Consider the following 27,714-nt stretch of genomic DNA (forward strand, 5'->3'; position numbering starts at 1 on the left):
AATCCTTCCATCTTCAGAAAAGATTCTTTCTTCTTTTTCTCCTGGCAAGATCCCGACTCGTCATGTGATGTATCATCTTTCACCATTGAGACTTTGGTTCTTTCCAAATAGAACTTAGCATCAGCAAAATGTGACTCTGCTTCCGTAAATGGCTTTTGATCACCAACCACTTTTCTTACGGCTCCATTTTGATAGTACTTGAAGCATTGGTGCAATGTAGAAGGAACAACACCATTTTCATGAAGCCATGGTCGACCCAGAAGCATATTGTAGGACGTCTTGGCATCGATAACATGAAGCAATGCCGTCGAATCCATGTCCTGCATCAACAATCGCAACCTTATAGTTCCAAGAGCTCTTTGCCCTTCATGATTGAAACCTTGGATCATCAATCGACTGTTTGACAGCTCATCTACTTGGATTCTCAATTGCTTCAATGTCCTTAGTGGCAAAATATTGACCGCCAAGCCTCCATCGATGAGAATTCGATTGACCTTCTGCTCCTGTGTATAACAACTCACGAACAATGGCCTGTTATGAGGTTCAGATCCAAGCTGCAAGTCTTCATTGGAGAATGTGATTGCCAATACATCATCGTTTTCATCCATATTTAGCTCAGGTTCTTCATCTACTTGGTTGGATGTATCATACAGAGCTCCAATGCCTTCTATTATGTCATTCAAGTCGGTGGAGACCATATTTACAGCAGTAGCGTCTTCTTCAAGAGATATTTTCCCTTCTCGAGCTAACCGCATGACCCTGTCTTTGAAGATGAAGCAATCATGTATGGGGTGCCCAACCAGACGATGGTATTTGCAGTAACTTGGATCGTCTGTCCTCCCTGCTTCATTTGGTCGCTTTATTTCTGGTAACTCGATAAGCTTTTCTTTGAGCAGGTCATCAAAAATTCCTGAAACATCAGAGTCTAAGAATGGATATTGTTTTTGTTGCATTTCTTTCAAGGTAGGTCTTCTTTGCCCCAAGTCCCGGGAAGAGTTCTGATTGTCTCGTAGAGTGTTCTGGTTGCCTTCTTGTCCAGCTTCTCTCTTTAAGAATTTCACCGAAGTTGCCTTAATCGCCATGGATTCCTTATTTGGTGCTTCATCAGATGATTTGCTTCCTTTCTTGAATTCTGGCTTGAATTTGCGAGGTTCTCGGATGGGTGGTCCTTCGATCCCGCTTGCCATCATGCTCAACTCCATGTCATGCGCTCTTGTAGCAAGTTCTTCGAATGTTCTAGGCTGGATTCCTCGCAAGATGTATTGCAAACCCCAATGCATCCCTTGAATACACATTTCGATGGCAGATGATTCAGACAATCGGTCCTTGCAGTTGAGACAAAGGTTTCTCCATCGGTTGATGTAGTCAATGACTGGCTCTTCTTTGAATTGACGCGAACTTGTGAGCTCCACCATGCTGACAGTTCTTCTAGTGCTATAGAAGCGGTTGAGGAACTCATGCTCCAGTTGTTCCCAACTATCAATTGAGTTTGATTCTAAGTCAGTGTACCAATCAAAGGCATTACCTTTCAATGAGCGAACAAACTGTTTGACCAAATGATCTCCATAAGTACCAGCGTTGTTGCATGTTTCAATGAAATGAGCCACGTGTTGTCTCGGATTTCCTTGGCCATCAAATTGTTGGAATTTGGGGGGCTGATAACCAAGAGGCATCCTCAAGTCGTCGATCCGCCGAGTATATGGCTTGGAGTAGGTCAATGATGACTTTGAGTTTCCAGCAGAGTTACTCTTCATGGTTGCTTCGATGAACTCCTTGAGTTGGTCGATTGGAATAAGGCCACCAGACGAGAAAGGAGTATCATTTCCTGAAGATTTTCTTTCATCATACTTTTTCTTGTCCTTGGAGATTCTTTCATCGTTATTCTCTCTGTCTTCTTCGTCTTCTTCGCCTTCCCTATCGTTGTTGGCGTGGCTTGAATCTCTTTTTTCTCCCTTTTCTCCTTTGAGCTTTGCAATCTGGGCATCTTGCTCTTGGATGTGCTTGGTTAGAGATTCAACCATCTTTGTTAAGTTCAAGAGTTGTTCCTCCATGGTGGAAGTGTTTGTCATCATGACACTTGCATGGAGTTGATAATTTTCAGTGGGGAATGTGAAGCTTCTCTTAGAGTTGTCATCTTCTTCATGGATAGATGGAAGATGAAAGATCGGCTTGGATACTCCTTGCATCGATTTTGATTTGCTTCGCGTTATCATACCGACGCTTGCCGAAGAAACTTTGGATGAAGCTGGAGCAGCTGCATTTGATTGAGTAGACATAGTTCAAGATTTTTTGTGAAGAGTAGAGATGAGAGGTAGAGATGTCCCACTGGGCGTGCCAAAATTTGTAAACACAAATTTTGTATTTCAATTTGATAAAATACAAAACGCGTTACAACGATAATTTGATAGAATTTGAAGATAGATTTATGTAGGTTGCAATCTCTAGTTAATCCTCTGATTCTTCTCTTCCATTTGATTCTTGAACAAGCTCGAAGGTTCTTGAAATACTTGTTTTGATGACGCCAATCCAAAGGACTTAAGTCATGATTTTGGATTGAACATTGAACTTGATTTGATTTGAGAACATTCTTAGAATTTGTAAGAATGCCTTGAAGCTTTTGAACTTGATTTCTTTGGATACTTGAAGATCACTTCAAAGATTCGCAGGAATACTTGAACATTTGAAGAAATACTTGAAGATACTTGAATACTTGAAGATTTTGAAGGATACTTGAAGATTTGAATGCTCAAATACTTGAAGATTCGAAGGATACTTGAATATTTGAATACTCAAACGATTGAAGATTTGAAGGAGACTTGAACGTTAGATAGAATTCTTCAAAATACTTGAATACTTGGAAGAATACTTGAACTCTCCAATTCTCCGCCTCTTCTACTTGTGATACTAGAGAGAATTCTTTGTGCTCTTCGATCTTCCACTCCTTCACGTTGTCATAATGAGCACCCCAACACCTCTATTTATAGATTTTAGAGATGGGCTTCGTGGGCTTTATGGGCTTTGGGCCTCCATGCATGGGCCTTAGGGCCTTAAGTGGCCAATAAGCCCATTAATTCATTATATTAAATATTAATCATATATATCTATTTAATTAGGAATAAAATCCCATCTAATAAAATAGAAAATATAATTGAATATTTAATTCATGAATTTACACGTGGCACGATTCAATTCGACGACAAATTTAATTGTCTACAGACTCATATCTGATCAGATCTCTAAACAATGCGAAGGATCCTTACATCGCCGATCCCAGGCCAGGAGATGATTATGTAGGGATTGTTGAGGCCATATTCTTGATTTCGACGAGGGCTTTTTTGTCATTTGGGTGACTCCTCTTTGAGAGGTATTCATGGCGATGACAATGAGGTGGATATGAACCGGGTCCTGATTGCATATCTAGATTCAAATTTTTTTACTTAGGTGTCTGTATCTCCTGGTCAAATTCATTGGATTCAAAAAAAATGTGATCCATGTTTAGATCCATAAGATTCACATGGTCCCGAATTAGAACCCGAATCCATATTTTTTCCTTTCTAAAATAAATTTTAAAATTAACTATAAATCAAAAATAAAATCATAATAATTGTCTAAAGTTTCAACAATTATTCAAAAATAAGTAATTACACCATAATCATAAAAAAACATTGCAATAATCTAAAATAAGCAATAACACAAATCCAAGTACCAAATAATACTCCCTCTGTCCACGAAAGAACTTCCTATCTTTCCTTTTTGGAACGTCCACAAAAGAACTTCCTACCTATTTTTGGACTATACCCCACCACTTATAATCCTTTTACTTTTCACTTTTCACAACTTCCAATACTAATTATAACACATTTTCACTACTCCCAATACACTCAACTACCTTTTATCCACTCTCAATACACTCAACAATATTTTTTCTTAAAACCCGTGTCACTCCCTCCTAGGAAGTTCTTTCATGGACGGAGGGAGTATATTTATAGTAGACTAGCTAGTACGTCAACAACATATTGAAATAATTAATTTATGTAATCTTTAAAGATTGTCTTCCATATTACTGATACTTTCAACATCATCAATATATAAAGGTGATTAGTAACAAAAGATTAAACATTATTAGGATTAGATAAAATAATATATATATATATATATATATATAGGGGTGCGCTCTAGTGAGACCCCCTATTTTTCGTGAGACACTGAGTACAATGAATAAAACGTATATATTGATGAATAAGGGCCACAAGGCAGTATATATATATATATATATATATATATATATATATATATATATATATATATATATAGGGGTGCGCTCTAGTGAGACCCCCTATTTTTCGTAAGACACTGAGTACAATGAATAAGACGTATATACTGATGAATAAGGGCAACAAGGCAGTATATATTGATGAATAACGAAATTTAAAAAATTGGTAAGGCCCAAGGGGACACCAAGCGGTGCGATCTCCTGTGTGTGAACAGTGAGGTCCCGGGTTCAAACCCCACTGCTCCCCCTCCCCAACTCCCCCAAGTCAAAAAAAAATAAGACATATAAACTGATGAAAAATGCAGTATATACCAATGAACAATGCAGTATATACTGATGAATAACGAAATTTAAAATATTTCGCTTCCTCCAGCATTCGAACCCTGGGAAAAAAATTCTCCCTCTAGATACAACATCAGCCATAGGATTGATAAAATAAATGCACGAGATCGTATCTCAGGTCTCACTAAAAATAGGGGGTCTCATTGAAGCGCTCCCCTATATATATATATGGGTGGGCTACCGTGAGAGCACATTTTAAAATAAGAAATAAGAGCAATTTTTAATGTATGAATTTTATGTACAACACGTATGAATTCGTTGTATAAAGGTATTAATTGTGAAAAATAAATTTTTGCTACCTTTGGGATTCGAACTCACGACCATAAATCCATCCAACAGTATTAGGACGAATCAACCGTAGATCTTGATGATCTAAGAACTGAAAATTATTCTTATTTTATAGCTTAAAATATGCTCTTATTTTAGCTCTTCCATATATATATATATATAGATAGATATAGATATGTGGGTTGGATCAGAGTTTTGAATCCTTACTTCATATTCAAATCCAAAAATTTTAAGAATACTTTAAATTCGTCGGGTCCAATTTTACATGGTCTAATTTTTTTAAAAAAAGGATATGAATCCGTCGATGTGAACCGAATTCAGGATACACTGTCACCCCTAAATGTGAATGGAGAGTTGGAAAAATTGATGGATTTTGAAGTCATAGATAGTTGCTCCAAATGACAAAGTCTGAAAAAGTTCTTCTCTATGTAAACTCTTTCTCGAGTTTACTTGTGCGGACTGGCTAGGCGGAGGCGCCGAGGTCGGAGAAGGCGAGGCGACGACAAATGCTGAGCTTGCGCACTGAGACGGAGCGGGGCAAGGTAGACGCAGGTTGCTGCTGAGGAGTTTCCGAGGTGAAGCCAAATGGGCGACGGCGGGCAACAAGAGGAGGTGGACGACGACCGACGGAAGACATAGAGAGGTTGCTGACGAGACAGAGAATGAGAGTGAAAGCATAGAGAATTCAGAGGTGAGTGCAGCGCAAATGAGTTTGCAACACTAATGAAGAAGAACCACGAAAAAAACTGAAGAAGAATGAAAAAGATGAAGAAGCGGCGCAAAACTGGGAAGAAACGCAAGTTAGGGATATTAGGGTTTTATTTGTTTTTATGCCATCTCATTTCATTTCATTTTAGTTGGGCTCTCATTTTGTTTAATTTTAGTATTCTTATGGGCCCAAAAAAAAAAAAAAAAAAGATAGTTGCTCCAAATTCACATATGCACATTATTGCCAGTTTTGCCCTTTGCTAAATGCGCGCGTACGTATCTGTGGTGAGAATGATATCGAACCAGCGAAGGGGGATTTTCGGACCGCATGTCTATTTCAATTTAATTCATTAATCGTCGTCTTTTATCTTTCATTAGTGAAAGAACGAAAACAACATTCGTTAGTCAAGTATCTTTATCGCCACATCTCATCAAATCACTATACTACACCAAGATTTTTATATCTCATGTCTCACTATAACAAAACCATAATAAGGATAAATGATTACTCTATCCGTGCATGAAAAATTTGTCACAATTTTTTTTTATCCACAAAAATTTGTTATTTTCATTTATAGTAATAACATCTAGGGGTGGATCGGTACGGTATACCGAAATTTTTTCGTCATACCGTATACCATACCGTAAATTGCAGTATGAGAATTTTCATACCGTTTTCGTACCGTACTTTTCGGTATACCGAAGATCGGCATACCGAAAATTTCGGTATGAGAATTTTCATACCGTTGTCGTACCGATAGTGCGGTATACCATACCTTACGGTATTACCAAAATTATTGTTATATCGTTTCATGCCTAAATTGCCAAACCATTAACATATACCGTATATTTGTACATATTGAAATTTCATTAAACAAATACAAATAACTTTCTAACAATTAAACTCCACATCTTCAACAAAGCAAAAAATAATTTACCACTAATATATATATATATATATATATATATATATATATATATATAAAATTGATTCCGACGGCATACGGATTTTTTCGGTATATACTATCGGTATATACCGGTGGTATATACCTAAACAACGGTATATACAGGTTTTTCGGCATATACCGCGGTATCGGTATATATCGGTATACCGCGGTATGAGGAAAATGATACCGTTGCCGTACCGAAAATCTTCGGTACGGTACAATACCGTACCGAAATTTTTGGTATACCGAAATTTCGGTATTTTCGGTATTTTTTCGGTACGGTAAGTGCGGTATACCGATTTTTCGGTATTTTGCTCCACCCCTAATAACATCCACACAATTTCACTCACATTTAAAATGGAGTAACTCTTACTTTATTAATAACTTTATTTACATTTTATTAAAATTCGTATCATCCACAATATGACAATTTTTTTGTAGACGAAGAAACTACATCTTATTTTCACTTTACTACTAATTAATGTCATCAAATATAGATCAAAATATTTTGTCGCGCGTGCAAGTTGGGAGATGGGAAGGCGCCCACCGGACACAACATTTTGTCGCGCTAGCTAAAGATTATTATAGATCTTTCAAAATATTTATGCCCAAGATTGTGAGCCTAATGAAAGTGACAACACTTTGGATGGAAGGACATAATCGTTTTCCATAATATCTACTACAACTTTGGATTCGTTTCATTGCTTCGGAATTATTTGTTACCAACTACTCCTTTCTTTTAAAAGTGAAATATATTTCATTTTAGATTGTTTGAGCAAGTGGGTTGTTTTCATAATAACAAAATTTAAACATTAAAAAATAATAGGCTCTATCACTTTTATCCAAGTTACATATTCTCTTTAACTTGCATGCTCAAAAAATTTGTGTCACTTATAATGGGACAAAGGAATTATATAATTTTTCTATGCAGGGAAAATAATACTTCATCTGTCCCATTATAAAAAGTGGAATATTTGTAATGAGACGGGGGGAGTGCATGATAATTGTTATAATCAATATAGAATATCTTACCTACAAATTTAGTAGTACAAAAGAAATTAAAAAGAAGATGGCTTTTGGGCATGATCTATGCGTCAATATAAATGTGCTTCTTTGAGGTGGATGTGAGCAGAGTTATCAAAAGTGATCCCACCGGAATTTTGATTAGGCTAGGCCATAGACTTTTTTTTGGCTTGAAATGTTTTGATCTACCTCGAAAATTTGGATTCGAAAATTTGATCAAAAGTGTTTCCGTATCAGGCTAGGTTGGTGAAAATTGCGGTCCGAAATTTTTCATGCCAGGCTCGGCGGGCTGGCCACTTTGACGGCTCCACACTTTCTAATTTTGTTTCATTATTTCAATATTTTATGTCATTTTTACTTGTTGAATATCCATAAGCATTGATCAATTTTAATATAATGCAATCTGTGTGTTTGATATTCCAACTTCATTCACAACATTTATTTTTCAGGCAAGTTAAAACTTTCAAATTATGACACAAATTTATGTATGATTGATGAAGTGGAATTTAGTCAATTAGAGCGGAATACATTAATTGGATCTTAAGAAGAAAGAAGACTTCATACAAAAGCGTAGTCCTCGTTTTTTATTTGCTCTGTTTCAGTATATCTGTCGTCCATGATGCTTTGCTTCTTTGATCTTTCTACTGTTTCAATATTATACCTATCTTTCATGATGCTTCGCTTTAAAACTCGTAAGACTTTAATTGAATCTAGTCTTCGAATATGGTTTGCAACTCCAATTAAGTTTCATAAAAATAAATATTTAGCGGGCAGTGCATAATGGACATTAATTCTTTTTTAGAGTCGAGGAGAAGAGAGCAGTTGAAATAAAGCGTTCGACCTTTAATTTATACTCTACTAAAAAAAATGAAATTAACATCTTTCAGATATCCTATGCAAATGGGATCCTCCCTTGTCAATAACTTTTTTTAAATCAAGTTTTAGTTGAGGTAGAGATGGTAACACTTTATTCTTATCTTAGCAATGGTGTTTTACTAATATACGTACATATATATGTCTATAAATACGTAGACACACCAATCATTTGAATTAACATGTATAATCTTGCAGTTATATTATTCATCAAATAATTAGCTAAGCAATAATATTAATGGTGCTGTACAGAGATTTCAAGCCCATCTCACAATGGACAGAAGACGACCAATCCCATTTCCTCCTTGTTGATCTTCCCGGTATATAAATTAAGTTGTGGGAGACTGAAAATCGAGAAATATTTTATGTTGCATGCATGTTTAAGTGTTTTAATTTTGTGCAGGTTTCAGGAAGGAGCAGCTGAAAGTTTCGATAAACAGCAGGGGTGCCATCACGGTTCGTGGGGACCGCCTCATCAACGCCGACGTCTGGAGCAGGTTTTCCGAGGAATATGAGATTCCCCATAACTCGGACATCAGTTTGACTACGGCCAAGTTCGACGTCGACATCCTCTACATCACAATACCCAAAAAACCCACAGAGCAGAAAGGCTCAGAAACTACATCTGTGAGGAGAAGTATTAGCAGGGAAGTTTCCGCTGTTGATCCCGACAGCGGGAGCTCGTCCCTCTGTAGCGGCTGCCGGCTTCCCGTCTTCTCCACTCCCTCTGTTTCCATCCCCCACGGCACAGAAAACCTTTTCCTGCACGAGCAATGCGCCCGTCCACCGCAGCAGCTGCTCCACGAGCTCCACCCCGACCACGGCCTCGTCCTCGTCGACCAGCTCCGGCTTCCGGCGCCGGACACGACCTTGGCGGCCACGTGTCACCAGTGCCGCCAGATTTGTGGGACCATGTTGTACCAATGCCCTTTCATGGGATGTGATTTTCAGCTTGACCTATTGTGCGCTTTGCAGATCAAGATCGTGCATAGAAGCCACCACCACAGCCTGACGGCAGTCCGAATAAGGGACTCAGCGTCGTTAACTTGTAATGCTTGCGACACCAAGCACGATCAGCCAGCGGAGTCGGAGCCCGAACCGACTCTGTCCTATTTGTGCATCCTATGCGGTTTCTGGGTTCATCCAGATTGTGCTTCATTACCAAATGCCATCATCCATTATGAAGACCACCCACATTCTCTTTTTCTCACATACAATCTCCCTATTTCAACTCATTCCAAATGTTTCATCTGTTCTAATGTTCCAAAGAGGAATTCTGGGGTCTATTTTTGTCTCAGGTGTCCTAATTATCTTGTTCATATCAGGTGCGCCCTCACGCGTCCTGATACTTTCAAGTCAGGTACGTATATACATATACATACCAACACAAATTTTTTAAGTAAGTTTCACGTACATACAAATACCATGTTGCTCATATATATTAATTTTAACATTGCAGTGTTTATCCGAGAGGCACTAGTTACCGATCTGGGACGTTTACCATTGACAGATGAACACACAAGTCTAATTCCCTATATTAGACAGCATGCTGATGCAACTACAAATGATTATTACCAGCAAAACTTGCACCCGCATCCATTGATCTTCCATAAAACCGACAGCCGCCCTCAACCTCGTCGTGTATGCAACGCTTGTGTCCAGTTCATTTCACCTCCCTTCTTCACCTGCTCCGAATGTCCAGATTTCTTCCTCCACAGCTGCTGCGCCCATCTCCCATCCCAAATCCAACACCGCGTTCACGAAGAACATCCCCTTGTGCTCACCTCAAAACCACCTGAATCCGACATCTCTGTCGGATTCTCGTGCAAAGCTTGTGATCTTCGGTGCAACGGCTTCGCCTATTCTTGTAAAACTTGCCAAGACTTCAGCATGGATGTCGTCTGCGCATTGATAAATCCTGCAATAACCCATGAATCCCACGACAAGGCCCACATCCTCTTCATGTCGCGAGACACCCATTTCAGCAATGATCAAACGTGCAACTGCTGCAGCTCGGTCTTAACTGGGATTTGTTACGAGTGCAGCATCTGTCGCAATTTCAAGCTGCATGTCAGGTGCGCCCTACTGCCAGAGACTGTTGGCCACGCCTTCGACGACCACCCTCTCAAGCTGACTTGTACCAACAAACCGCAAACTGATGATGAGTGGTGCGAAATATGCGAACAACATCTTGATAAAGGCCACTGGTTCTACAGCTGCAGCGACAGTGATCAGTCGTTCCACGTTGATTGCATCCACGCCGTAGATCGCCTTTCCAAGATCAAGTTGGGTTCCGTTGTTCGTGTCGACCGCCACGGCTGCCCCATCGAACTGGTTCGGTGGGATGACGGAATTTGTAGAGGTCGCCGCTGTGGATTTTGCGGCGAGATTGTTAAGTTTTCCGGCGACGGACTGGCCTATGAGTGTCGCAAGTGCTTTTTCTGTACCCATCATGACTGTGGCTCAAAAATGTTTGTTAAAGAGTTGAGGTTTTATTGTTGTTTTTTTTATTTTATAAATTAACTGTATTAAATAAAGAAATTTAAAGGATGCACCACTCGAACCCAAAACCTTTGACTTTAGGCATTAATCCTTTATCGTTTGGCCAACACACGCACACAGTTAATGTTTTATTGTTATACAGTAATTTTTTTTATATGGTTTTAAATTTACTTTTTTAAGTGGAGGAATTTCTTTATTTTAATCAATCACTCAAGCATCAAAGATCATAAATAAATCAATTAATCCATAAAAATTAAGATAGAGCGATAATTTCGTTCAACCGCGATAAGTTTTCCTAAATTCTAATTGACCAGCTTGAAAATTAAGAAGAAAACAGAGCACGAAACGAATTTCATGAGAAAATGTTCGTTTCACTCTCAATTCTTCAGCTTTAAAAAGTTGGATCGATGTCTAATAAGAAACAGAATTGAAGAAGAACAGAAGATAGACCTTTTCTTCCTTGAAATTATTCTTTTATTTATTTAGTGAAACAATTGAGAATATAACTCTTTTGCACATAAACAATGGTAAAATTTGAAAATTTTAAATATTGCTCAGATTGAAAATTAAAAAGAAGAGTACCACTTGCATTGTTCTTATCTAAATTGGTTAATTTAGAGATTAATCCCAAATGCATTTGGACGGCTATTGTAAATCATATCTCCGTCGTTTGTGAAATTATTATACTCTGTGAAATTATTATACTCTTAGGGAGCGTTCACTTTGATGGATGAGAAAATAAAGGATAACATAAATTTATGTTTCTAGATGTTCCATTTCTTATCTCATATTTTACACAAAAGAGGAGTTCATCATTTTTCCTTCCTTATTTTCACTTCAAGGAGGGATAATATTATCCCTCCATTTTGGTGTGATAATATTATCCATCCTTGAAGTGAAAATAAGGAAGAAAAAATGGTGAATTTCTTTTTTATGTAAAATGTGGGAAAATAACGAAGACATTTAAAGGTATAAATTTTTGTTATCCCTCATTTTCTCATCCATCAAAGTGAATGCACTCTTATACTCTTATTTTTAAATAATTTGAAGATTCTTAATTTAGTAACACTTTTTTATATATAAATTACATAAATAAATAGTAAAGAAATTTAAAAATTGCTCGACGAAGGACTCTAACTTAGGACCTCAGGTCTGAGGTATTAATCACCTAACACTAGGTCAATACACGCACACTAGTAACACTTTCTTCTTATCTTAGTTTGTGGTTTTGCTAACGACGAGTTATTTACTACACTAAATACATAAGTATATGCGCTTGATTCCGAAGCTAACTATCCTATTTAATTTACTAGTACATCCTCCCGTGCGATGCACGGGCCACGATATATTTATTTATTTTTAAAATTTTAATTTATATAAATATATTACTCCCTCCGTCCCATTCTAATAGGTTCGTTTTCCTTTTTGAAACGTCTCACTCCAATAGTCTCGTTTTTCATTTTTAGTAAAGAAAATGTACTTAATTGGTGTAAACCACGCCACTTACTCCTGAAAAGTAAGTTTCTTAATAATAAAAAAATTCTGTTAATTTAAATATTAGTATTTGATAATTTATCAACTTAATGAGTAGGAGTATAAGTATTAAATTTGATGAGTATTGTATAATAATTAAATTTACTGATTATAAAGCATACTATAATTTAAGTGAATCTCATTTTGAGCAAATAACACTAAAACTGTCAATAACAATATTAATAGACGTCATATAATAATTTTGGGCTCTTAAAAGTACGAACTGCAATATTATTAAAAGTTCATATTTAAATAGCCCAAAAATAATTACAAAAATAGAAAAAATACGAATAATATAAAAACAAAATATAACAACAAATATGTTTATACAAACAAATAAATAATTTGTACATATTATTAAATAAATCTATATTACATTTTAAATTCTAATTTTAAGATAAATAACTATTTTTTTACAAATTCATATTGAAATTTCCTTCTCCTTAATTGCATTAAATTAAAATAATTATAATCAAACAATCCTGTAAGTTTTTTTGCAAGAAAAAAAAAGACATTTAATTATTTTTTCACCAACAAACAAAAATAAAATAAAATAACTCATCTTTTATAGTATTATATGTATATACTTTATTGCAAATCTTAGAAAAAAAATATATTATAATGATATTTTTATATTTTTCTAATATTATAAATATATGAAGAAAGAAAGAGAGTAAAATAAAATGGTTCAAATAAGTTCAAAGAAAGGAGAATATAAAATAGAACCTAAACCTTGTATATTAAAGATTATACATAACACAAACTTAACAAATTTTGGTATTTTTTTTAAACTTTAAAATTTATATAGTTCAAAATATTATCTACTCTATCTCAAATTTGAGATAGTTCTTTGATATTTGATTATTATTTTCTATAAAATTAAAATTAATAAATATTTTTATAATATCATCTCAACGTTTGTTGATAATAGTGCATAATATTTTTTAATTAAAAGTTTTTATTTACATGTTTTTATGTTATGGTTGATTAAGTAATCCAACGAATAAATTTGATATTTTATTTGTTCTTTTAATCAAAAAAGAAGAGAACATGATAAATTTTGTGGAGAGAGATTAATATATAGATAATATAATAACGTGGAGTGAATAAGGAGAGATGGGAAAAAATGGAAGAATATAGAAAAAGAAAGAGGAGAGAGAAATATAATCACTTTAAAATTTTAAATTATAATAACTTATTTATTTCAAATTCACATTTAATGATTTTTATATCAAATTAAAAATCTTGTCATGATCTTTAATTTAAGATACGTGTCGAATATATTTTCATAAATTAAATTTAAAGATTTTTAGAAAATCATCTAAATATGAAAAATAGGTTAGAAGAGAGAAAAATTTGGAATTGAGAAAAAATGGGTGAATGTATAAGAAAATGAGGAGAGAGAAAATGTGGGAAAAAATGATAGTAGATGAAGCGTAATTTATCTCACATTTCTACTTTTCTCTCTCCTCTCACCCCACTCTCTTTTAATTTCTAAACTTTTATCCTTAATTGACATTATAATTGCAAAAATGTCATTAAATTGGCGGGAAGAAAACTGGTGTTTTATATTATATATAGATTTTATCTTTCGTCGCCGCTTCCTTTTTCCACTTGTTATATTGAGTTCGAACCGACACCCAATTTGATGAATTAAGAGCAATATGGCAATATCCCATTTGAGTCAAATTCGTGTGCATTTATTTAAATAAAATTAAAATTAATAAATTTTAATCTAATTAAAATTCATAAAACTATATTAAAGATTTAACTAGGAAATTATTAACCTTTCTTGTCTTGTTAATAGGTGAGGGTCAAAGCATATGGATAAATATGGTGTTTGTGGTGAGAAGTTATACGGGGGAGATGGAGGAGAGAGAGCGAGAAATTGATTTTTGAAAATTATTTATTTTTTTGCAGTAAAACAATTCTCATTGTCGGCTGTCGGCTTAATTCCATGACATATAGTAAATGTTAGCAATGGTAATTGAACATCAAATTATATTGTGACAAGTGGTAGTATAATCTAACATCTTTTGATTTTCATTTTTATTGGAGTTCTTTTCTTAAAATGATAGTATATTAATTAAAACAGTTAATACTATTCTCTTTTTATATCTCAAAGAAAATTAGCGCCTAGCTTGTTCTTACCTTAGCTGGCCTGTGGTTTGGTGAGGAATCCTTTCTACAGTAAAAACTTAAATAAATACTTGCTCGATTCCGAAGCTAATCATCCTAACTAATAAACTTTTTACTCTTGCTCGATTCGGAAGCTAATCATACTATTAATTATCAATCAATTTCTGAACCATTATCTTGCCAATTCAGCTTCGTCCTTTGTTTTTTTTTCCTGTTATTAATATTTCTTTATTTATTCATTTAACTCACTTTATCAACAAATATAGAACATAGTGAAATCGTATTCAACATACAAAGCATAGATTCATGGTTAAAGAAACATCATATATGATGAGCAAAACCAAAATGTACTCCTAATTAAGCATGCAGAATCCGATTTTCCTTAGTAGCTAGGTTGATTATAATTTGACTCCATGTATAATTGTTTTGCTTTGCTTTGTGTTTTTTGTATCTATAAATATAAGGCATGCATGTCTACGGTGACCCATATATCCTCAATCTATATCTATTTCGAAATCTTTTTCCTAGCAATTGAAGGTCCATGGGTGTTAAGCCTTATCCCATCCATACCAAACTCATATTTGAAAATGACGAGGATCCCAACCCGTATGGCGGAACTGGGCCCCCCCTCCAGTCCTCGTATCCTAAAGCTGAATCCATATATGGAGAGTCCGACGCCCTCAATTGGCGCTACCCTCAGCCTCAGTCGTCAGCTCCATACGCCGTGCTTGGAGGTGGAAGCCGCTCTCACCCCCAAACTCACTCCATATATCAAACTGGAGTCTATCTTCAGCCTCAATCAACTTGGCACTCAGCTCCCTACTCTGATCAGCCTCAGCCTCAGCCTCAATCAACTTGGCACACAGCTCCCTACTCTGATCAGCCTCGGCCTCAATTAATTTGGCACTCATCTCTCTACTCTGATCAGCCTCAGCCTCAATCAACTTGGCACACAGCTCCCTACTCTGATCAGCCTCGGCCTCAATCAACTTGGCACTCAGCTCCCTACTCTGATCAGCCTCAGCCTCAGCCTCAGCCTCAATCAACTTGGCACACAGCTCCCTACTCTGATCAGCCTCGGCCTCAATTAACTTGGCACTCATCTCCCTACTCTGATCAGCCTCAGCCTCAATCAACTTGGCACACAGCTCCCTACTCGGATCAGCCTCGGCCTCAATCAACTTGGCACTCAGCTCCCTACTCTGATCAGCCTCAGCCTCAATCAATTTGGCACTCAGCTCCCTACTCTGATCAGCCTCGGCCTCAATCAACTTGGCACTCAGCTCCCTACTCTGATCAACCTCAGCCTCCTTGGCAATCAAGTTCCAACCCTCAGCCTCAGTTCCTTCCCCTGGACCGAGGCCGGCTGCCCACCGTTGCAGATCAACAAGAAATCTCCCTTGCCACTATCAACAATGATGAGGAAAGAATTCATGATGTCGCCCACCAAGCTATTAACCGCCCAAAAATCATTCTCGATCCTCATAATGCCAAAGTCATTAGCAAAGTTGAAAGAGTTGTGGATCCCGACGGCGAAGGCTCGTCTTTGTGCTGCGCTTGCAGGCTCCCCATCTTCTCCACTCCCTCAATCTCCTTCTCCCACGGCGCCGACAAGCTTTTCCTCCACGAAAAATGCGAGTGTCTGCCGCCGCAATGGCTCCACGAGCTTCACCCACACCAACCCCTCGTCCTGTTCAACCAGCTGCTGCACCCTCCGCCGCCTGATGCTGCTGCCATCACTTGCCGTAACTGCAAGGAAACCTGTGGGGCTTGGTTCTACCATTGTCCTGACCCCGCCTGTGATTTTCAACTCGACTTGCTGTGCGTTTTGCAGATCAAGATCGTACACAGAAGCCACTATCAACACGCCATGACGGTCATCAGGCACAGGGAATCCTCTTGTTTAACTTGTAGCGCCTGCGGCACCAAGCACGAGTCCTCGGAGATGACGCTTACCAGATCCTATTTGTGCACCCTCTGCGGTTACTGGATTCATCCAGACTGTGCTTCATTACTCAGTGCCATCCTCCATTCTGAAAAACACCAACATTCTCTTTTTCTCACCTATAATCTCCTTACTTCCACTGATTCCAAATGTTCCGCTTCCACCTGTTCTGGCCTTTACAAAGGGAGTGTTGGGGTTTTTGTTTGTCTCAACTGTACTAATTATCTTGTTCACATCAATTGTGCCCTCCAGAATTCTCATACCTTCAAGCCAGGTACGTATACATATGTAGCTCTACTGACTACTCTACAATATTCAAATCATGAATTCTGCATGCAGTGTTTATCCGAGATGCAAAAGCTTCCGATCTCGGTCGTTTACCAATGGCAAATGAGCACGCGAGTTTGATTCCCCGTATTACACATGATACCATCCAAAGTAGCAGCGATTATTACGACCACAAATTCCACGCACATCCATTGACCTTCCATCAAAGTGATGATGGCGATCAATCTTGCCGCGTATGCAATGCGTGTGTTCAATCTGTTTCCTCACTTCCATTTTACAGCTGCTCTCGGTGTCCAGATTTCTTTCTCCATGGTTGTTGCGCCCATCTTCCAACTGAAATCCAACACCGCGTTCACCAACAGCATCCTCTTAAACTCTCCCAGAATTCCGACATCTCTGCAGGCTTCTCCTGCAAAGGTTGTCATCTCCGGTGCAACGGATTCGCCTATTCTTGCGAAAGCTGCGACGACTTCAACTTGGATGTCGTCTGCGCCATGATCAATCCAGCAATCACCTATGAACCTCACAGGAGCACCCACATTCTCTTCATGTCTCGCAACATCCAATTTGGCAGCGATGAAAAGTGCAACTGCTGCAGCTCAAGCTTGAAGGGGATCTGCTACGAGTGCAGCATCTGCAGCAATTTCAAGCTACATGTCAGATGCGCTCTGCTGCCAAGCACCATCGGCCACGAGTTCGACCAACACCCTCTCCAGCTAACTACAAAAGAATCAAGAGGTGCCGGTGGTGGCGATGAGGAGTTCTGCGAGGTCTGCGAAGAACGCATTGAGAAAGAGCTGTGCTACTACGGTTGCAGCGAATGTAACCAGTCGTTTCACGTTGATTGCATTCCCTCTGTGGATCGACTTTCCAGGATCAAGCTGGGTGCCAACATTCGCGTCGACGGCCATGGCTGCCAGCTCGCCCTTGTTGGACGGGACGATGCCGTTTGCGGCGGTCGCCGGTGCGGATCTTGTTGGGGAGTATTGAATTTATGTGATGATGGTCTGGCCTATGAGTGCTCGCAGTGTTTTTTCGGGTTGCACCAAAAATGTGCCAAAACACCATTTGTTGAATTGAAGAGTTAATGTGTCATGTGTGTGGGTAAATAACTCCTTCATATATGTAAGTAGGGCTGTCGATCGGTTCGGGTTCGGTTACCCGTACCCGAATTTTCGGTTACCCGAACCCGAAATTGCCAAATTTCAATAACCGTTCCCGAACCGTTTTAGAAGTTCGGTTACCCAATACCCGCTTCGGTTAACCAATTGGGTTATTTGGGTATCCGAAATACCCATTTAAAAAATAAAATTCAAATAATTTTTGCTCTATCTACTCTAAAAGAAATTACAAATATATAATATATATGTAAATTTACAAATATATAATATATATTTACAAATATATAATATATTTGTAAATATATTATAATATATATGTAAATTATTTGTAAATTTACAATTATAATATATTTGTAAATATATAATATATATTATATATATAATATATTTGTAAATTTACCAATATATATATTATATATTATAAATTTTCAAATTTATAATATATTTGTAACTGTAAATTTACAAATATATTATATATATAATATATATATATATAATAATTTACAAATATATATATATTAAATAATTTACAAATATATTTATATATTAATTTACAAATATATAATATATTATATATGATATATTGATAATATATATATTAAATAATTAATAAAATAATTTTTCGGTTATTCGGTTAACCCGATCGGTTTTTCGGGTTAACCGATAACCGAAATTTCCAAAAAAACAATAACCGAAACCGATCCGTTACCCGAAATTTTCGGTTATTGGATACCCAAACCCGGGAATTTCGGTTCGGTTAATTGGATACCCAAAACCCGATAACCATTTAGACAGCCCTATATGTAAGTGCCCCACTGCTATGTATATAATCTTTTACCTTGTTGGGGATATTATTTATTTGATAAAAAGATAAAATTATAATATTGTTGTATTTTAAATTTTGATTAATGACTGTAAAATAAAAGTTTAGCCATTTTTGCTTTTTGGACATGATTTTTTAATTTAGCCTCAAAATACATAAAATTTGAATTTCGTTGACCATCACCCAAATTGAGTCTAACGTGTATCTTGGAACTGTCGTACTAAAACGACGTCATACTTAATTAAAAAAAATAGACCAAGTTTCCACTTTATTCTTGTCGTACGTTGTGGTTATAGTACCGGGAAACAAATAAGAATTCCTGGATGAATATATATTCGTTGCGTGTGTGTTTGGGGAATCATATGTGCTTATTGTTATGTTGCGCTGTGGTTTTGGTAGTATCAGCATTTCAACGCTATAATCATCAACATCAAATTAAAGATATTGGTTGGCTCTGTCTGTGTAGAAGAAACAAAATGGGACAAAGTCATCCGAGTCGTCGTCATGGTTGTAGAGCTCTCACACTAAAGTTGGGAGTGAAGAAAACGGCATTGATCCAGATGACGGAAACTACGCTCCCAATCTTCTCCACCATCTCCTGCACGACCAATCTCCCCGACAAATCACCGGAACACAACATGGAGCGTCTTATCTCTGCACTGCTTCTGGAGACTTTACCTAATGCTATCAGACTGGTGCAACCGCAGCATCTGCATTCTCTTTTTCCCACCTATAACATTAACTTGGAAACTGAACCGAGTTGCAAATGTGCAGTCTGTGGAGAAACCTTGCAAAGTTTGGGTGCCTATCACTGTCTCAATCTAACCACCTTTACTAAGATTATGACCACCGATGATGATGATGATAGCCACGAAAGGCAACAAATTTGTGAGGTTTGTGAAAACGATATCAATGAAATATGCTGGCACTACACCTGCAATGACTGCGATCAGTGGTTTCACATCAACTGCATCCCATTTCTTGATTATCTTTCTAGGATCAAGTTTGGGATTTCAAATTCCATGACTGTCCCCTCACTCTTGTCCGAGAGCATACACTTTTTGGCTACGTCTGTGACGATTGTAGACTATGCTAAATACTGCTCCAAGTGTTGTTATAGGATCCATGAGATCTGCGCCATGACCAAGTTTCTTCATCCACACTTTAGTTGATGAAGCCTCTTATTACAGACAAATATGTATCAGAATAATTTGTGTACAAGTTCTTCAATACTAGTTCTTTAATGAATTAAAGAAACTATGTTTTATTTAAACTATATGTGAATCTAAAATCGTAACATGAAGAACAATACATTAGATTTTGTTTTCCTCATACATATCAAATTTTCAAGGAGATCACTCAAAATTTTACATGGATAGAATAGAACTGAGCCTGGATAGCGGGATACATTTCAGTGGATGAGCCCTCGGAAGAGTGATCCCTGCCCCCTCTTCCATATCCACACTGCGCTTCCCTCCTTCAACTTCAAACTCGAAGCACTGGATCAATGCGGCTAAGGTTGTCTGCACAACCTGCAACGCCAAAGTAGTCCCCGGGCAGCCCCTTCTCCCTGTCCCAAATGGCAAGAAATGATAATGCTGCCCCCTCACATCCAAGTTCGCGTTGTCCTTAGAAAGAAACCTCTCTGGCTTGAACTCGAGTGCATCTTCCCAGTGGTTAGGATCCCTGTTGATGGCCCAAACATTGACAAATAGTTGAGTCCTAGCTGGAACGTCATACCCTGCAACGGTGCAGTCTTCACTGGCCTCCCTAATAATCATAGGCCCTGTGGGGTGAAGCCTAAGTGTTTCCTTCACAATGGCTTGTAGGTATGTGAGGCTTGGGATGTCTGATTCTTCAACTAGCCTTTCTTTCCCTACAAAAGAGTCAATTTCTTGAACTGCGTTTTTCAGGATGCTTGGATGGTTGATCAGCTCTGCTAATGCCCATTCTACTGTGATAGCTGATGTATCAGTTCCAGCTACATATAAGTCCTGCAATTTGACAAATTTTTTTACATCTTTCTCAACAGGATTTGATAGAAAATGAAGGTGAAATCATAATACAAACTTACTAGGATGAAAGCCTTGATGTTCTCTCTAGTTAGCTTTACTTCTGAACTTTCATCTTCTGCTATATCAAGTAGAATGTGAAGCAGATCTTTTACAACTTCACTTCCTTTAGTATTATCTTTTGATTTTCTTCTTTCGTTTTGATGTTCTCCGATGATCCTCTCCATCATCTCGTCAAACCTGTCACGAACTTCCTTCAACCGCTTCCCAAATCCCTGCAGGTCCAAGTTCTTGCAGAACCAAATGTAGTCTGATAGGTTGAATTTCCCAGTGAGCTCTGCAGTTTCTTGAATCAGTTTCCTCACTGCTCCAGCTTCATCTTCGTCTTCAGAGCACCTCTCACTCATTATCATCCTTGAAATCACATTATTCGACATCCTAATCAGCTCCCTCCCAACATCAACTGACTTCCCATCACCTGCTTTTCTTGCCAGGAATCGAATGAGCTGCTTTATCTCGTGGCGCCTGACGGGCTGCAGCAGGTCTAGCGTCTGTCCACCGAGAAGCTGAGACATGCACACCTTCTTCATGAACTTCCAGTAAGTTCCATAAGGCGCGAAGGAGAAGTCTTTAGAGCCATAAGTCAGGTAGTCGATTGCAGCTGTTTGAGGCCGGTCTAAGAAGGAGCTTTCCTGTGTTTTGAGAATCTCTTTGGAGACCTCGGGCGATGAAGCAACTATGCAAGGAACCGAGCCAAGAGAGAGTTGAATCAACGGGCCATAGCGCGTTGAGAGCTTGGCTAATGCTTGGTGAGGTATTGGAGCTAGGAGATGGAGATGACCGATGATTGGCAGGGCTAGAGGGCTCGGAGGGAGTCTCTTGGAAGATCGGTTTCTGAAGAATGATCGGATTAGAATGGTGGAGACGAGCCATATAAGGAAGAAAATGATATATTCTTGGATTCCAACCATTGTTGAAGCTCTAGCTCTAGATGATGATAATGATGAAGGGAATGCAGGATTCTTATATAGTTCTCTTACTAGGAGTTCTTGACTTGGTAAACTCTTCTATTGCTTCAAAATTATATATTTGACTTCTACTATAACTTCTGTTACATAAATCAATTTTTCATTATTGTAATGTTTAAAATATCATCTAAATTTGAATAGAGCTTTCTCCTATGCCGGCCGGCAACGTACCTTTCTGAGCCTGTAGCTTTCTTTGCTTGGTTCTGATTCTTCACCATGACTTGTGCACTCGTTTGTTTATCTTAGCATGAAGCAGATTTTTTTTTTTTAAAGACACTAAACAAAAGAAAAAAGAATGATGCCCCTAGATTGTCGATTGAAGATCCTGTTATTATTCTAGGATTCATTAAGATTTTGACAGAATCTTGAAGTTGTAATAAGTTTTCTGGGTCTTTTGCGACCAAGTCTTGGCTGTAGTTTGGACCTTACTATAATAGAATTTGAAATTATATTTTGTCTGCTTCTGCTTGTTTGATTCTTTAATTTGTGTGATTGGCTTGATCATGTTGTAATAATATAAAATATTTTAGAACTTATTTCATATGCATAAATGTCAAATGGACAATGTTGTGTATAGCTATGGACTGACACTACAAACAAATATCTCTTCTTTTTTTCATTTTTTTGAAGTGGACTCCTGATGTGGGAAGCTTCTTGCGAATTGATGTTTTACATATAAAGAAACAAACAGTACTTGAAATAAACCTGCTGCTTTTAGCTTATAAAGAACTTGGCAGACATAATCATATATTCCTATTAAAGAGTATTAATATTCTGGCTTCTCATACAGAAACATAGGCTGAATGATATAATCATACAAGGAGCGAAATCTTGTCACACAACATACATCAAAGTAAGATATATTCATTGGAAAGACTTGAAAAGGTACTCAACAGTTACCAGCAGAAAATGAGAATTTTACATGTATTTTACTGCAGCTATTGAGTAGCAGGAGCAAAAAGGAAAAAGAAAAAGTTAAAAAAAAAGAAACTAGTAACTCCAACAAGATTCAACAAGCTCTCTTGTTCTTGCCTAACTGATCTCTGCTAATCTATATAACCGCTAATGGCATATGAACATGCATGGAAAACTAAGGATGTTCTCAAAAGTGGATAGTATGATCATTAAGAGATGATCACAAAACTAAGAATCCGATCATCAAGAGATGATCAACTGTACGTAACCAGTCAGATGTTCAATGTCCTCTGACAACCCCCAAATCCTTTAATCCCAACCTTGATTGAGGAAAATGATGCAACTCAAGAAAAACAGACAAACCTCAGCGCATTGACATCAATGTCCTCACTCTTTTCTGCCTTTCAGCTTTTTTCGCAGATGGAGTTCTCTTTAGCTTATGAAGCTCCTCCATCACCACTCGTTCAACTGTCTCAATGTTGTTCAAGAGCTTCTTTTGAGGTGTTAAGCAAGTCAAATCTCCTTCACTCTGATTGGTGATATTGAGCAATATCTTTGGCACTTTGCCAATGGTTGGTGGGCAGTGCCTAATTCCAGCCATGGGAAGTGGGGAAGTCGTAGAAAGATCTTGCTCGAGCTGAGCAACTGATGTAGATACAGATGGATCATGAACTATCTGGTCCTGGAGTAGAGGACTCTCAGTTTCTAGGCCTTCACCTTCTTCCCGACGTGCCCTTCTTCTTTCAATTGCCTAAAAATAGAATCATCTCAGAGTTAAAATTAAACAAGATATGTTGGAAGATCTCTTGACAAAACATGCTTAACTGAACCATGTACATATTAGTGTGAGCTGGAAACCTGTACAAGATTCGGCACTAAACATGTTCATGCTAAAGAATATGCGACATTTGTAGGACTAGTGGTGGATGAAAACCAAAGCCAAATAAAGCATATGCATGAACTGCATCTCCAGATGCCATATAAACCAAACGGTGATTATGGGAAATCAATCTTAGTAAATCGTTTGCTGAATTTGCACTAACGAACTCAATAATGTGACTCCTGGGGTTCTGAGCTTTTATTTGTAGGTACGCGTGAGTTAATAATGAATCAGCATTTAAGATAAAAGTAGACTAACCTTTCAACTTAAATAAATGAAATAGTAATAAGAGGCAATATGCAGACAGAAGTCACTAATGTGTTACCATAATTGTTAATAGATTACTCTCTGATAATTAAATGTCGGTCAATGTAAACACAGCACATCCCCAATATTAAATTGCTTTAAAGATGGCTTTGAATAAGAAATTCCAAACCAGCAATTCAAAATTTTAAAGATATTGAATCACAAAATTCACATCTGCAAATAGGCTGTCATGTCCAAGAGATGGGAGCTCCAAAACCAGCAAATTAGGTATAGATATTCTATTATAGTCAATAGGAAATTTTGACACCAAAGGCAAAAAATACCCATAATTGATGAACAATATATAGATAGACCAATGCAAAATATTCTAATAAGAAATCATTATACCTGCATGTAAAAGATTTGACGATGCTTGCATCTATCTACTTATGAAAGGCTACTCATAATTTCTAACACAAAGCACAACCAGTCAAGAATCATGCGTGAAAGCGACTTGTGAGAAAAAACCATTTAATTACTTTCCAATCAAAATAAGTCAAGAAACAATTAATAAATTCCTAAAAATCCCACATTACCCTCACTACAGCAGTGATGTCCCTGAGAGGTTTCCTTGGATACCAAGCAGGCAAAAGGATGCTTCCTCGCCCTCGGAGACCACCTCGACCACGGCCTCTTCCCACCACAGGGGACATGTTTTCTCGCCCCATGACCAGTGATGATGATCTCCCAAAGTTTGGGGAACGCCCAAATCTTGGACTTCCAAAGCCACCCCTTCGACGAGCAACCCCCATTGATGCAGGCGTACCCACCATTGAAGCACCTCTCCACCGGAAGGGAGTTCCAGTAGCTTGATCCTCAGCCTCCTCCTCTAGGATGAAGACATCCGAATTTCTGTTGCCACCGCCAATGATCCGCCTCCGGTTGCTGTATGAGGCCATAACGTCGTCCTCCCTTGGTAATCTGTCTCTTGCCTCCGGCATTCTATCAAAATCACCAAGAGCACAATACATTGCTCGAATGAGATAAGAACAGAAGCAAGCAGTATGTATGTGAAAATGTGAAGTAGAAACAAGTGTAGTTCCATATAGAAAATCACTAGAATAACTAAGAAATTCTTAGTGATTACAAGAAATATACTCAATTTCATTTAGAAATTTCATACACAGACGTAATCAATATTTTCTGAGCGCCGAGATTGCTGATCAAACATGTATTTACAAAAATATCAATAACCCCAAAATCCACACAAAGTAAACAACAAAAATGAAGAAACTAAATCTTGAGATACAAACCTGCAATAACACATACAGAAATTAAAGAAACTTTGAAGCATTACACCACATAAAACCTATCATTTGTCAACATGCCAGTGAACTAACGAAAGAAAACCCCCAAAAAAATAAAAATATTTCTTCGGCACCTTACTGTTCTATGGAAATTCTTGAGACGACTTCAATCGTGGAAGTGAAGTAGGTTTACACAGCAATGGAGTTGGGCATCGAGCTGCGTGTGTCTGTGAAGTGAAGAAAGAGAAGAAGACGAGATTTGGGGAAATTTGGTGTGCGAGAGAGAAGGTGAACTGGCAAATTTTTCAAATGAAATTTGGGCGGCATTTATACTTGGCCGAACTGAAAATTGTTAGATCAAAAATCAACAGTAAAAAATTTTAGTTTTCAAATTTCACAGTGGGCGGGCTTGGGTTGCTTCGTAAAGCCAAGGTTTCGGACGAAATTACTGTTCTGCCCCGCATCACTTTTTTTCTATTTTAGGGCCATAATCCTTCTAAATTTGAATTGGATAAAACGTAGTACTAATATCTTGGCAAGTGGCAACTCTGTATTTTATTTCGTGTATGGTAAGGTGAATTGTGACAGAACATTTTGGTTGACAAATATATAATGTTATTGCTGTTTTAATCACAAAACAGTTGTGCTTACTTTCTTTTTATTTTTCACTAACTTATATGCTAACTTTAGAAATAAATTCATAAATTCATTAAATACTCCTTTTTAGAGTTACATTCATTAAATTATAAATGGTTAATTTCCTATAAATTACTTGATTTTTATCAAATTTTAATTTTACATACTAACTTTAAGTTTGCGTGGTAATTGCTGAATTATTGATAATCTGATTTTGCTATCAATCAGTATTAAACTAAACTTACTGTTGACACGCCTAGCTGGCATAATCATTTTCATGTACCAATTAATTGACAAAAACGTCGTCTTTTCTTATGAAATAATGTCAATTGTTCAGCTACTCTACTCGTAAATTAGGCTGAAATCCTTATTAATAGTGAAATCAGATAAAATCAATAAATTAGTAATTATCAATGTAAAATCAAAAATTGATAAAAGTTCAGTAATTTATAGACAATTATAAGCTATACTATATTTTTGTATGATTTAATCCTAAACTAATTGCAGGTTCTGATGCAGAAAAATTCTCTTTGTTTTTTAAGCAATAATAGACTAGTTTTAATTATAAACTTCATTTTTTTAAATTGTAATTCTAAGTTTGACAGAATTTAAAACTTTTTAAAAATAATACAAACCACACACACATCCCACCTAGTGGTTATTATGGCCGATAGTATTCGAACCTGTGACCTCTTGGACAACAAACAACCACCCCAACCACTAGGTCATCCCAAGGGGACAAAATATATATATATTTTAGATTGTTGTACGTGTTAGTTAGGGCTAATTTTGTAGAACATATACTCTTGCACATGGTATTGTTGTTTAAGTTTTTTAGGGTTTTTTTTTTTCAATAAGAGATGCTTGTTTTGGTTCAAAAAAGTAATCCAAATAATGATATAGAGCCGTTATTTAACAAGTCAATATTAGTCACCTCCAATTTCTCCTAATTAAGCATTCATTTATGTAGTCTTAATAATAGCATACGCTTAATTTCAGCTAAAGTGTTTTTATTGTCGTTATTAAATATTTACCTTTATTATTTACATATACATATAGTACTCCATATTCAGAGCTAATCGAAATCAGGTAAACCACATTTGGTCAACAATTCGGGTCTCGAACAGTTAGCCTTTTTATAATAGATCTCGTTTCATGCGAATGATTTAGGGGTACACGCTAAGTTTAACATATGCCAAGCATTAGAGCATCCGCATTGGGGGTTCCTTGATAGCCTACTTGATAGCCTACTTGATAGTGTTTGTATTATTGAGTAGGTAGTGCTGCATTGGGGTTCCTTGATAGCCTACTTGATAATATTAATTTTGATTTTATGTTTTTCATTTAAATTTTATTGCATAATTTAAATTGCATATTTAAATACTGGATTAAACATAAAATTTAAAATTACTTAAAACATAAAAAAAAAATACCTAAAAAAATTTAAAAACACCTAAAAAAATACATAAAAATTACACCAAATTCAAATTCTGCAAAAAGCCTCAATCTTCATCGCACATTCAGATCAAGAGAAAATCCCCAAAATTCAACCCAAAAAGCCTCCGCCCCGCAGCAGCGCCGCCTCCCCACCGCCCCCTTCCAGCCCCCCGGATCCTCCAACCCCGGCATCCCCTTCCTCTCCTTCGACGTCAACTCCGCCGCCGCCTCCACCTCCTTCTCCGCCGCGCCGCACTTCCCCTCCTCCTCCGCCGCCTTCGACGACGAGCCGCCGCTCCTCGAGGAGCTCGGCATCAACACCAAGCAGATCTACCAGAAGACCATCTCCATCCTCAACCCCTTTTCGAATTTTTCCTTTTTTTTTTTTTAAATTGGGCGCGTGCATTGCACGCGCCATCTCCTCCGCCCTTCGAGCATACTCGATAAC

The 27,714-nt window shown here is 37.3% G+C and overlaps 3 protein-coding genes across 4 annotated transcripts; 1 reads left to right on the forward strand and 2 right to left on the reverse strand.

Moving 5' to 3' along the window:
* The first annotated feature begins 8,532 nt into the window (after positions 1 to 8,532).
* Positions 8,533 to 17,987, forward strand: LOC131011144 (uncharacterized). Its single transcript, XM_057938937.1, has 5 exons — positions 8,533 to 8,774; positions 8,858 to 9,814; positions 9,914 to 10,971; positions 15,182 to 16,847; positions 16,913 to 17,987. Exons 1-5 carry the CDS (start codon positions 8,693 to 8,695, stop codon positions 17,947 to 17,949), a joined length of 4,800 nt encoding a protein of 1,599 aa, XP_057794920.1. The 5' UTR covers positions 8,533 to 8,692; the 3' UTR covers positions 17,950 to 17,987.
* A 2,048-nt stretch (positions 17,988 to 20,035) lies between these two features.
* LOC131001247 (cytochrome P450 93A3-like) lies at positions 20,036 to 21,889 on the reverse strand. Its single transcript, XM_057927588.1, has 2 exons — positions 20,880 to 21,889; positions 20,036 to 20,799 (listed from the first exon to the last, which is right to left on the reverse strand). Exons 1-2 carry the CDS (start codon positions 21,786 to 21,788, stop codon positions 20,173 to 20,175), a joined length of 1,536 nt encoding a protein of 511 aa, XP_057783571.1. The 5' UTR covers positions 21,789 to 21,889; the 3' UTR covers positions 20,036 to 20,172.
* Positions 21,890 to 22,689: 800 nt separating this feature from the next.
* Positions 22,690 to 25,515, reverse strand: LOC131001256 (protein POLYCHOME-like). Of its 2 annotated transcripts, none has more exons than XM_057927597.1 (3): positions 25,328 to 25,515; positions 24,483 to 24,888; positions 22,690 to 23,511 (listed from the first exon to the last, which is right to left on the reverse strand). In XM_057927597.1, exons 2-3 carry the CDS (start codon positions 24,885 to 24,887, stop codon positions 23,125 to 23,127), a joined length of 792 nt encoding a protein of 263 aa, XP_057783580.1. In that variant the 5' UTR covers position 24,888; positions 25,328 to 25,515; the 3' UTR covers positions 22,690 to 23,124. The 2 variants fall into 2 exon arrangements, with proteins under 2 accessions (XP_057783580.1, XP_057783586.1); XM_057927603.1 differs by having other exon boundaries at positions 25,333 to 25,498.
* Between the last annotated feature and the right edge of the window lie 2,199 nt (positions 25,516 to 27,714).

Source organism: Salvia miltiorrhiza, chromosome 1, assembly GCF_028751815.1.
Source record: "Salvia miltiorrhiza cultivar Shanhuang (shh) chromosome 1, IMPLAD_Smil_shh, whole genome shotgun sequence".
Lineage (NCBI taxonomy): Eukaryota > Viridiplantae > Streptophyta > Magnoliopsida > Lamiales > Lamiaceae > Salvia > Salvia miltiorrhiza.

Excerpts from the sequence above, each read along its gene's own strand:
- LOC131001256 (XM_057927597.1), bottom strand. The coding sequence starts at position 24,887 with ATGCCGGAGGCAAGAGACAGATTACCAAGGGAGGACGACGTTATGGCC. Across the intron at positions 23,512-24,482 it reads ACATCACTGCTGTAGTGAGG|GCAATTGAAAGAAGAAGGGC; the intron begins GTAATGTGGGAT and ends TTCTATTTTTAG.
- LOC131011144 (XM_057938937.1), top strand. The coding sequence starts at position 8,693 with ATGGTGCTGTACAGAGATTTCAAGCCCATCTCACAATGGACAGAAGAC. Across the intron at positions 9,815-9,913 it reads TCCTGATACTTTCAAGTCAG|TGTTTATCCGAGAGGCACTA; the intron begins GTACGTATATAC and ends TTAACATTGCAG. Across the intron at positions 16,848-16,912 it reads TTCTCATACCTTCAAGCCAG|TGTTTATCCGAGATGCAAAA; the intron begins GTACGTATACAT and ends TTCTGCATGCAG.
- LOC131001247 (XM_057927588.1), bottom strand. The coding sequence starts at position 21,788 with ATGGTTGGAATCCAAGAATATATCATTTTCTTCCTTATATGGCTCGTC. Across the intron at positions 20,800-20,879 it reads ACATCAAGGCTTTCATCCTA|GACTTATATGTAGCTGGAAC; the intron begins GTAAGTTTGTAT and ends GTCAAATTGCAG.